Below are 12,625 nucleotides of genomic sequence, written 5' to 3'. Positions count from 1 at the left end.
TTTATATTCACTGTATAAACTATGATTTTTCTTTTTCTTTTTAATAATAAAAACACAGTAAATTTCCGTAACAGCTGATCCAAAATTCAATTACTTTTTTTTTTTCATATACAAAGGGATATTGAGTAAAGCGAGATTCTATTCTAACAAAGGACCTTAAACTCGTGTATAAATCTCATAAGCACTTGAGGTGCAAGCGTCTTGAAATCCAAAAATTCAAATTAACCTTGAAGCATAAGAATCAACATCTATAAAGAATCAAAGATTGTTTAATCAAAATAAATAAATAAAAAGGAATCAAAGGCTCAAGAGACTGTTTCAGCAAAAAAGGGAAAAAAAAAAGAAGAAAGAATCAAAAGACCGTTTTTACTGTTTCTTTCTACGCGTTACACTTGGACACTGTTTGACTGTGTGTGAAGAATCAAGCAATTGGTTTGTATTTTACCTTATTTTGAATTGGCATTGGGATCTAGAAGACAAATACGTAACATTTTGACGTAATCCAAAAATTAAACAATATATATCCATGTTGGTGGTGGCTCAACCCTCAAACCCACTTGTCTAGAACCAGAAAAGTACGCAGAAATAAATGACACATGCACGACCCCCTTTTGTTTTTTTGGTTTTTTTGGGTGGGTTTTGGTAACAAGAATTATGTAACAAAAGTAAGGGATTAATAATAAGTTAGGAGTGGAGGAGGGTATATTCTCCAACTGAAGACTTTCCAAGGTCTTTATTGTTCCACACTTGAGACGACTTTATTTGTTAAGAATAGTCATCAACATAACAATTTGTGTATGACCTATGATCTCTTATACTATTTGTATTTTAAGATGGGGACAGTGATACTTAGCCACTTGTCTTGTTTTTGAAAAACTTCTTGGCTCATTACAAGAAAAGAGAAGCATATATTTTGATGAATAAGGAAATTTTATGTGTTCGTGTCAAATTGTGATATGTAAATGAAAAGAATGGCTCATAACTTCAAGATTATTTAATCTTGCATCATTATATACAACAAATCAGTAATATGATGAGATTTACAGCATGAGGTGTTTCTTCAATGGTACTTTTGGAGAGCCACAAAACTGGGATCCCTAACTAGACTAAGATTCATTAGTGCAATCAATAGGAGCAGCCTAGCCTATTTCCCCATTCAAAATTGCAGATGCAAAAGATGAGCTTCTCTCTTGTTCTACTATTTCATTTTTGATCTCCCACCTGCTAGACAACAAATGGATACTTTGAGCTGGTTTGGAAGCCTGCCTTGTATTAGAAGGAACTTCTGTACTAGTTAGACTCATTCTCATGGAGCTCCATTCTGTGGAGAAAGATGTGACTTCAGATTGTGAAAGTTGTTGTTCCATCCTCCTTGTATGCCTCATCTCAGCTCCCCATTTCCTTAAAATGTCTGCTGTTTTATCTTCTAGTATATGGCTTTTGAATTGTGAGCCCATCTGTTTGTATATAAACAACACTACTAATTCAGATATCAACTACATTAATTAATAGTTTGATCCTTAAAACTCATTTCTAAAGTTTTTCTTCTAAATGTTGCTATGATCAAACAATTCAGATATGCTTCACCTGTGCCACAAGTGCATAGAGAGGAAGAGAGATGTAGCTGCAGAGGACTTGGGCTGTCACCCAGAGAAATCAAAAAGAATTTACAAACAATAATGCCAACAAGGCTTGCTAATAAAATTAATTCATAACAATAATGTTTTTTTTAGTATGATAAAATAATTTTGAAGTGATCATCTGAATGCAGAATTTCAGGTGGACTTACGCTAAGAAAACCCTTGTAACAATGATCACAGTGTGCTCGTGGTAGCAAGATGTCAACCCGAACTGGATCTAAGAGCCAGGAGAATTAAAACCAGAAGAAAGATATTCTGTCATAATGTATGCAAAATTTCTGATGTAGAACTTCTGCAGAAAATGGAGGATGTATGGGAAAAGTACACTTACTGTAACCCAAATGAAGAAGGCAAACTCAAAAGCATTCTGAAGTGTCCAAAGAAAATAACATTAGGTAAGCAGGGTGGATTAAGTTATCAATTCTAGTTAAATTTTCCTCCATATGAGATATGAGGGAGGGCGTACCACAAAGAGAGTATAATGTAGCAGCACCAAGACAAATTTTGGTTTCCTAAACCAGAAGAGATCATCGTGTTGAACAAGAGGTGTTTCGGAAACTGCACTGTTCTGTTCTTTAATTTGAAGAGCCATTGTTGCAACAATGTGTTCAAGTTTGGTTCCTAAAACCAGAACGACCTACCAAAAAAAATTTAATGATTGTATTTGAAACTTCAAACACATTAATTTTTTGTGCATAAAGCAATTTACTTACCAAGATTGGAACATAGGATATTCAGAGATACACATACCAGCCTGGTAATTAAGAGTTCAAACAATGCAGTGAATAACATATCTCAATCTCAATACAAACTAAAATAAGAATTCTTACCATATACATCCAACAGCATAAAAGCAGCTGCTAGAAACCACATTAAAGGGCTGTGGAGACAAAACAGACCACATTAAGTTTGTGACTAATAATAACCGTGATGATCAAACATGTTGCATCATTAGAAACAATGCATCATAAGAATCAGCAACCTGATGCCAACCATAATCCTGAAATCTTCCTCCAAGGATAGCTGTATGTACTGTTGGAAATTGAAGTTGTTGTGCCTGCTTGACAGGTGAGTCTGCAGAACGATTCGGCATCACTATTAGGCTTAAATGGATTTAGTTTAAAAAGACTTTTCCCATCAAACAGTTAACAATCTGTCTCGTTGGACTTGAGTTCATTACCGATATGAAGACATGTCTCAAGGTGAGATAGTGAGCTTTTTCTATTGAGTTGTAGAACTGCCTGAAAAAACATTTCTGCTCCATTTGACAATCATCCAAAACTAAATTATTAGAAACGTCTGCTTCTGTCGTTATTTAAGATTAAAACAAAGTAAAACTCCTTCAAGATCATCAAAGGGACTCACAATCCATAGATGAACTGATTTCTCTGTACAGGAATTCGTGTCCCGTCTTCCACCTGTTGTTTGCCTTGTAAATCTGAATAGATTTGGATCTGCAAGCTAACTAGTGTCAGTTCATTGCCCTACTGTACCCTTTCCAGGTTAAACATGATGGTGTCATTTCTACTTATTTAGGAGAAAAGATTAAGTTTGAATTTTTGAGTAAACCTGAGTTCAGGGCCGTCCCTGAGATTTTGAGGGCCCTGTGTGAACTTAAATTGGGACTTCACATAATTAATACGAAATACTATAAATAAAAATTTGGCATAACTTAATGTCATAAACAATTTTTTTATAACTAAAAGTCATGAATAAATATGTAATGACAATCAGAAATCAAATTCATAAAAATTTAAAGGCTTATTATCACAAAACTCCCTAAAGTTTACGAAACTATCAGATTGCATCCTTAATGTTTTTTTTTGTCATTCGTGGTCCTCAAAGTTAGCATGTATGATCACAAATGGTCCCTGCCGTTAGGTTCCGTCAAAAACTCCGTTAGTTTGCTGACGTGGCATATATGTATATCACAAAACATCCTTAAGGTTCACACACCTATCACAAATGGTCCTTACGAAATTTTTTTAATTTAAAATTCATAAAATTTTTGTTTTCTTTTTAAAATTTATGAATTATAATTATTTTAAAATATATATTAAATTTTAAATACATGTGACACTATATTATTGTAGATGTGGGCTCTATATGTATGCCACATCAACAAACTAATGAAGTTTTTAAAAAATAATTTAAAATTCATAAAATTTAAAAATGAAAAAAAAACTAAAGGTTTAGGGTTCATAAATGGTCCTCAAGATTAAAATCCTTCTATAAATTGTTTTTTCATTTATAAATAATTTTAAAAAGAAAACCAAAATTTTATGAATTTTAAATTTTTTTAAAAAAAATTTGTAAGGACCATTTGTGATAAGTGTGTAAACCTCAGGGATGTTTTGTGATATATATGTATGCCACGATAGCAAACTAACAGAGTTTTTGACAGATCCTAACGTCAGGGACCATTTGTGATTGCACATACTAACTTTGAGGACCATAAGTGACACAAAAAAACATTAAGGATGCAATCTGATAGTTTCATAAACCTCAGGGATGTTTTGTGATAATAAGCCAAATTTAAATGTTTCTATTTGATAAAATTAAATGTTTGGTACAAAAATAAGCTCATTGTGCCCCTACAAGGTCCCTTACTGCCTCTAATAAGCAATTTGTGTTTAATAGGGGAAAAAAATTAGCAATTACAAATTAAAGAGTAGTTGCACACAAATTCCTGAAATTTGAATTTGACTATTTGATTTTGAGTGTTCTTTATGAATATAGGAATTAGGGTTTTCTCTTTTTGGTGTTGAAATTCCTGAAATTGAAAGAATAACTAAAATTGTCAAAAGGATTGAAAAAAGAACCAAAGAGAGATTGATGAATGATAATGATTACTTACCAGAAAATCAGAGTTTAAAAGAAAAGAAGAAGCCATTAAGTTTTTTTGGTTTTGTTTTGAATGAAAAAAGTACTTTTCTTAGGTGAGAAATTTTTTTTTAAATTTTTTAAAAGAATGATCGGAGTAGAAAGTGTTTGGGGGATCGATGTTTCCTTTTATTTCAAGGGTTTTCGGTTTTTCATTTATTTATTTATTATGTAAAGTTTTTAGTTATAATGCAAAAATAATATAAAAACAGCATATAGATCGACTTCAGCAAGAATCGAACTCTGGTGCTACGTTAAATGGAGAAGCGCTAGAGCCAACTCCACTAGACACGCCATTGTGCAAATGTCTAGCACACTATACTATATATACATTTCCTATAATATTAATATATATAATATAAAGAATTTTTTTTTCTGGGGCCCTTAAGAATTGGGGGCCCTGTGCGGTGGCACCACTTGCGCCACCCCAGGGCCGCCCCTGCCTAATTTACATAGTTTAAAAGAATTACAAAAAAAATGCAGTCACTAAATCTGTCCAGGTCATCCAAAACAAAAATAAACAATTAAGATTTCTCTAGGAAGAAGTCAAAACTAAAAGAATTGAGCAGCAACTAAGTCATGAGCCTCTACAATCACAAATAAAGCAATTTGAAGAAAAACTAAAACAAGAAATTTGTTCTAAGTTACCCAATGCATTCTGGCATAGGAAACAGCATGTTGTCAGTCTTCCGTATATCAAATCCTTTAGTGAGAAAAATATCCCTACTAAAGCACGACCCATACAGATGAGCCAAGAATGTAATTTAGTACACTATAATTTTCTCAGTTTCAAAGTTCTATCAGTACCAGTGCCCTGAAGAACTAAGTGCTGAAACTAGGATTTTGTTAGTGTTTTGCATTCTGTAAGTAATCAATATATTTGAGATTTTGAGAATTGCTTATTTTGATTAATGCTTATTTTCATAAACAAAAAATTGATCAATCAAGTCAACCCCAGTCACTCAGAGTCCTCCCTGCATCAATGAGCCAATCAATGAGTCATGCCCAGCCAATGAGTCGTATCCAACGTGAATCTCCTTCCCAGATCGTCCCCTTCCCGGGATGTTCTCCTCTCCAAATCAGTAACAGGTTTGCTAGCCTAGGAGCCACAGTGGCCAGGTTCACTCTAGTTTCCTGTCTGCTTTAATTTCCAGTCATGATCCTTTTCAAGCCATTGCCTTTACTAACCCTCCAGTTGTATCTTACCAGAAAACATCCCCGTACATGGTCAAGAGTCATAGTCACTTATTTATCATTGAGTCCAAATACAATTCAATTGCCAATCCCATCACCATTGCTAAATCTTATTTTCCACCAAATAGTCATTTCATTCCCCAAGCACCATTCAAGAACCTCAAATATTACAGAGACATTCTCCATGAGACCCATTCAATCACCATTAAGCCAATAAAAGACAGAGAGAACCCCCATATCATCCTCTATCATTCACTCTATATTCACCAAATTATCAATGAAAATGAATGGAGTAATCACCCTTATGATCTCAAAGTTCTCCAATCAGAACTTCAATATAGTTATTATGATTCTATCGAAGCATGGTATTCTATCCTGCTTCATCAAACAGTTGATTTCAGTCACTCCTGGTTCTTAAATTTTGACAGTAAATTCAAAAGTCATTTTCCTTACTGGTTCAATCACTGGTGGGAAAAACATGGTCCAGTCATTGATTTATTTCCTCCTCCTATGCAAGATTTAGTTAATTATTTCACTAATAAAAATAAATTCAAAGAGTCTGAGTTGTCCTTTCCCAATCTCCTTCATTTTGTTGCCAAATATAAAGTACCTTGGATCCTGAAATGGTCTTATCAGGTTAATTAGGAAACCAGAGTCCTATCTCGCCAATTTTCAATCAAATGGTGGGATAAATTTAAACTTGAGCGTATTGCAGATTATGTTTATGCTGATTCCTCCAGTCAGGAATCCGCAACCTGAGCAAAAGCCATCTCCTGCTTCTTCACATTCTTCTCTCCCAATCGAGGGAAAAACTAAGTCTGAATTGCAAGAAATTGCCCGACAACTAATGTTGCAAGCTTTTCAAATGCATGACGATACTGATGCCTCTCCCAAGTTTGAGTCATCCACCAGTCAGCCTAAGCCTTCCAATCAACAGGCTCCAGCCCCAAAAATGCGGTGGAGTGATTATCCTGATGAGCAAGACCCCTATGATTTCGGCCCTTTCAATCTAGGGGATGATTAAAGCAAAAGTTAAAGTTGCCTTTGTCATGAGCCCTGAGACTAAGCATCCGGACCCGTGCCTTCAACAGTTTGAAAAGCCCGTGCTCCTTTTGAGATTCTCCGACAAAGTAAAAGTTGCTGCACTCAGTAAAAGCAAAAGCTTTCGCGTGCTCCTACAGTTACTTTTTCACAAGCATCCAAAATTGCCAGCTCACCCGAAGTCATTTAAGTCCTTGAGTCTTTTACTTTCTATTTAAGAAGGCCTCGGCCATTGTATGTGTAGCTACATGAAAATTTATAGCTCATGCATTGGCACATACCATGGGCGACTTGGTGCTGGCCCATTGTTTGAGCTTGAGCATCTTTCTCCCAAGCTTGAAAGCGCCTCATCTGCATATAGATTCAAAAATGAAAACACCAAAGTTCATTTGTTTAATCAATTGCACTTAAAATTTAGAACAGCTTTGTAATGGCTAAAGCTAAACAACACCTTGGCCCTTCCCAAAGCCATGGTGAGAACACTATACACAATGTGCATAACCGCCAGCACGAAAATCAGTATGTGAAGCTGATGCAGAGAACGTTTTTTCATGAAAGGTACTTTTCCCTGCGAAATTTCATCTGAATTAATAATTAAGCATCCAAATTCTCCCGGTTAATTATTCCCGCTGCCCCACTTTTATATATTAAACTATGCACTTACATCACTGCAAGAATCAGAAACAGCTTCATCTGCAAGCAAACTATGAATTTCACCATACAAACCACCTGCTCCTGTCGAGAAATTTCTTGCCACAAAGTGTTCAGCATCTTCTTCTTTTTGGGTTGATTCGGGTGCAACCCTTTTGCGACATGGAAGCATGGTGTCTACAAGCTTGGCTGGTATGCAGAATTTAGATATAGAATCTTGGGTTACTGCCAATAGAAGTGATGCAAATCCCAGAAACATCAACTCTGCAACAAATTCACAAAACAAAAAACTTCAGGTAACCCCATGCCAAGTGTCACATAAGAAATGAAATATCAGTTTAGTTTAATTAATATGGTGCCTGATTTGAGCTTCTCAACTGCATCAGTCAAGGCAGCTTTTCGATGCCTCCTGAGCCACTGCACCAAAGTTAATGTGTTCTAGCATGAAATTAATCATATATGTACATATAAAAGAAATGAATATACTCTTAACAGACAGTGTGAACAATATATTAACGTGACAAATCAGAAGAGCTAGCTTACGTACGTTGGCAAGGAGATGGATGGAGTACCGGAGGAAGACAGCGGTGAAAATGAAGAAGAAGTAAACGCTGGCAAGTGCCCATGTCGGCGTGTACTCTATAGAGGTGCCTTCAGAGGCTACTGCCATGACAATACTTTGTTCTTTTTCTGTTTTTGAATGCGATTGTTTTTGTTCTGTACTAATATTTTTCGTTAATTTATGGTTAAGAGATGAATGTAACAAGGAATTGAAGTTTTGATAATTGCAAATCCTTTCTTCTCCCACTCACAGTAGGACTAACTACACAATATTACATTTTATATATGCAGGGGCACTACATACAATGAAGGAAAATGTAAGAAGATAGCATCAAAATGAATTTTTTTAATGCTTTTCTAACCAGCTCTAATCTGTCATTTAATCCATATTTTATAAGTAAGAATAAATCTTGTCACATAAAATGTTATAAAAAAAATATAAAAAGGAAAATGCTTAGGCATCCATGGGTTTTCTTGATAAACACAAGAAGGATAGATGCCAATGAAGATGTAGAAGGAAGGTTGTTCTAACTCGATGTGTGGGAACAAATATATTTGAGGTTAACTTTTCAGATTTTGAAGCAACTTTATCCATAATATTTTGAACAAGAAACTTTTTTTAGTACTTTGAATTTTCTTCTATTTCAATGGAGGCTATTAAATTAGTTTATGCGATAGTTAACCCACTAAATGTGAAATAATTAACGTAATAAGTCCACATCAACTTCCACACTAAATGTAACTAAATTAATATATATAAAAAACCACTTGTAAAGCTTGTAGTTCCATAATAAAAAGCATTTACGCCCATCTAAGGCTAAAGTTCAAGTTTTCTTCCCCTCTCCTCTTCTCTTCCCAGATTTGTTTGGATTTTGGGTTCTCTTGCCCAGATCTATTTGGATCTTGTCTTTTTTGTTTGTGTGTTTTCTGTTGTAGGTCCTTGATGACTTTTGTTGTTCTTGGATGTGTCTTGCTATCGCTGGGATGGTTGTGGTGTGATGTTGTCGATCTAGCTTTTCACTTTGGTTTTCGTTGTGTTTTTGAAGCAAGTATTTCAATCCACCACAGACACCATGATTTTGTTACAACTTTTGGTCCACTCATATGAAATTTGCTCCAGTTCAGTGTTTGGAGTTAGAAAAGTGATTGTTGCTAGTTTGTGTGGAATCGGGTTTTGCGTGTGCAAAATAAGAGGTTTAGCCATGTTACTAGTGTTCGACTTTTCGATGCGGATTTACCGCCGTTGCGCGGTGGATTTGTATTGTAGGTATGAGTACAAGTGCTTTTTGTCTGCCGAATTGTAGTTTTTAGGTTTTTCTGGCATAAGTAATTCTCTCTAAATCAAACCAATTTATTTTTGTGTTTGGTCACTGGAGATTTTGTACTTATATTTGGCACATTGCGGCTACTCTATACTTTTTCTGTGTTATCAATAAAATTACTAATCGCTTTTAAGAAATAAATAAAAAGGCTAAAGTTCAAATTAATCATTTTCCTCTTATTTCTCCTGCAATGGAAAAAGAACTGATAATAGTTATCTACACGCATCTTACACTCAACAATCTATGACACATAATCCAATCCAAACTAAACTACCCTTGATTTCTGTTAATTTTTAGTAAAATATTAGTGATTAGCATCCAACATCTTTACTGAAGGAATACTGTGGGCTACAAGTAAAGCATACACATTTTTTGTGGGTAAGAAGTAAAGCATATGCTTACATTTTTGCAGTTTCCAGATTATTTATAATACGTTATATCATTAAAGGTCAAGTTGGGCATTTGGTCTAGTGGTATGATTCTCGCTTAGGGTGCGAGAGGTCCCGAGTTCAATTCTCGGAATGCCCCCGAAATTCAATTATTTTTTAACTTTTCGCCCTTTATTGACACCTTGGGCTGAAAACTATTGGGCCATCCATTTGTGTGTGTGTATTTTGGGCTCATTTAAATATTTTGCCAACTATTTTTTACACTGTCCAAATAAAATGGAATTTTTTTGTCTGACCATTTCCTTCTAGGTTGCTAATCTATATAATTTTTATAATCAATGACAAAGATTTCCAAATTTATTTGATAATATTTGTCTCTCGTCTGATTAATTTTGTCCCTTTGTGGATGGAGAGAGAGAGAGAGAGAGAGAGAGAGAGAGAGGCACCTAGAATTGGTTTTTTTTTTTCCTTTATCTTTTCTGTTGCTTCTAAGAAATTCTTTTTTATTTTTTATTATTATATGCTTGCATAAGAAATTCCATCTCAAGTTTTAGAAAATAATAGGTCTAACCGACAATGTTCCTTTCCAAACAGAAGAGTTTGAAGAAATTGATCCAAATATTTTGACTAGCTATTAGAACCCACCAATTAGTAGGTTGTACAATGATTTTCCAGCCAAAAACAAACCATTGTTGAATTGAATAGGATATTCCCTAATTCCAATACCAGCCAGGGTGGCAGAGAAATGAAACTTTCAACTTGGATCCACAATCATGATCGATTTGCAAGTTTAGTATTATGACAAATTATTTGGTAGAATCGTAAGTAACATCAGATTTTAGTATTATCATGAATTATTTATAGGACTAACACCGTATGTGGTGGTGTTATAAATGGTGTTAACAATTTACATTATTGTTGGAACAGAAAATTTCGGGTCCTTTAACAAGTAATCTTGTATTCTACGTTGAGAAGTCGGACACTATTTCGATTGCCACTAATGTGAGTGAAGAAGGGTACTTGTAAAAAAACACTTCGAAATTAGTAGCCCAAAGGGAAAAACAGGTACACTATTATTTCTAAATTCTCCTGCAACTTTTTGAACACCTCCTAACATTATAGGCATTCAAATCCACGAATGGTAGTGAGTGATGTAGGCTTGATTACCTCCACTGCCCCATGTTTAGAATGCATGGGAAGTGGTCTAGTGCTTGAGGATTAATACATGTTTGTTTATTAATACTATATCAAAAACAAAAATTAAGTCATATTCCACCAAAATTTTAACAACATAGACTAGTAACTTATATATAGTTCCAAATGTATTAATAAAGAATCTTTCATGAAAATAGTAATTATGATTTTGTTCCCTATTATAATATTGAGTATGATTAGCCCAATGGGGAGCTTAGCTGCTGTGATTTAACCACTGGCGTACATATTAGAAAAAAGGAGTATTTTAATACGTACCTCTGAGTAAATAAGTCATCCAAATGAAGGAAATTCCTCGAACATTATTCTGTAGAAGTAGCATAGCGTGTGAAATGAATTATGAGATGACTATAATCACCCTAACAGTGTTACAATGACAAGTGTTAATATAAAATATGTTAAGAATCATAGACGGACCTACAGAGACGTAAGGAGATGAACCTCCTCTCACTAAAGCAAGCGTTGCAAGTGCTGGAATATTGCCCCTTCACTCAGGCAGCTGCACACGTCACCTGTTTGACAAAAATCCTCTTTGAACCCTTATTTGCTGCGTTGCTCTGCGCGTTTGTATATATATTTTTAAAAATCTCTAGCCAAACCAACGTTGTTTTGAACCAAGGAAAAAAAACCCACACTGTAGACGGAAAAGGAGTTCCTTTAGCAATAGGGATTTTTGCTTGTTTTTTGGTCGAACAAGGAGACTTCGTTTTTTTTTGTTTTTAAAGAAAGAGTCCCTCATATCCCTCACCACTAATTTCTTATAAAAGATCAAAAATTCATCACTTTTTTTACATCCTCATCACAAAGTTTGTGTTTTTCCTTGTTTTTATTTTTTTATTTCTTTATGAGAGAACTCCAATTCTTTTATTAAAACTGATTCGTCAATCAAGTCTTGTGCCAAGGAAAAGAATTTTGTGTCGATCAAGCTTTCAAAGTAAGTTTGAATGTAATTCATAGTTAATCTAGAAAAAAATAAATTGAAACATGTTGCACAATATTATAAATAAAAAAATAGAAGTAACTTAGCGTGTGAAATCAATTATGACATGACATTTGTCAAATGAGCTGTACATTCCTAATTAGTCTAAGTCAACTATTTGTTTCTACAAGATTATAGGCTCATAATTACATTCCTAGAATAGTTTCCTAGGCCCTGTATATATATATATATATATATATATATTCTTCATATTGTTGTATATTAATACATCGATGAAATATTATTTCACCTAATTTGAGATGGTATCAGAGCAATCGATCATGACTGTCTCTTGACCTAACCCTAACAATCGCTTCCGTAGCAACAGCCGTCATACAAACCCAACAATAACCTTCGCTCCAAACATTTAGATCATTCTTCATGTATACAACCCAGCACTAGCCCATATTCCATCTCACAAACCAATTCAATTTTACCTTCCCTCTAGTCAAATCATTTTTTTTTTGTTTTATTCTCATCCTTCACAAATCAATTTTCACCGTTCGCTTTGCTTTTCCCCTCAGCCCAATATTTTTATTTTTATTTTTGTCTTTTTCTCATCACTTGTAAGCTTTATTCTCTATGGAATCAAGTCATAGAGATGAAGATAGTCGGGTGAGAAAACCATGGCCACTTGATTGGTGATCTTACCCAACTTGCAGCCACAGATTCCACATTTAACAAATGTCATGCATTGAATTGCCAAGTCAAGAGTTGGTTGTTTGACGCAATGCAACCTAATTAGATTAAATA

At 34.5% G+C, this 12,625-nt stretch overlaps 2 protein-coding genes and 1 non-coding gene across 3 annotated transcripts; 1 reads left to right on the top strand and 2 right to left on the bottom strand.

The window, feature by feature from the left end:
- Window positions 1–1,785: 1,785 nt before the first annotated feature.
- On the bottom strand, window positions 1,786–2,374 carry LOC117630479 (MLO-like protein 3; the record flags this gene model as incomplete). The annotated part of the gene is made up of 4 exons (XM_034363187.1): window positions 1,786–1,857; window positions 1,972–2,007; window positions 2,107–2,277; window positions 2,354–2,374. Coding segments are annotated over 4 exons (300 nt in total), but the record flags the coding sequence as incomplete, so codon positions are not given.
- A 4,781-nt stretch (window positions 2,375–7,155) lies between these two features.
- Window positions 7,156–8,079, bottom strand: LOC117630478 (MLO protein homolog 1-like). Its single transcript, XM_034363186.1, has 4 exons — window positions 7,957–8,079; window positions 7,769–7,826; window positions 7,423–7,673; window positions 7,156–7,326 (listed from the first exon to the last, which is right to left on the bottom strand). The coding sequence occupies exons 1-4, from the start codon at window positions 8,077–8,079 to the stop codon at window positions 7,156–7,158; spliced, it is 603 nt and encodes a 200-aa protein (XP_034219077.1).
- Window positions 8,080–9,748: 1,669 nt separating this feature from the next.
- TRNAP-AGG lies at window positions 9,749–9,820 on the top strand. Its single transcript has one exon. It is a non-coding gene; the product is annotated as a tRNA-Pro (tRNA).
- The last annotated feature ends 2,805 nt before the right edge of the window (window positions 9,821–12,625 follow it).

The sequence above is a fragment of the Prunus dulcis genome, chromosome 6, assembly GCF_902201215.1.
Source record: "Prunus dulcis chromosome 6, ALMONDv2, whole genome shotgun sequence".
Classification (NCBI taxonomy): Eukaryota; Viridiplantae; Streptophyta; class Magnoliopsida; order Rosales; family Rosaceae; genus Prunus; species Prunus dulcis.
Note: the sequence above shows the minus strand (reverse complement) of the source record. Positions and strands in the feature narration are given on the sequence as shown.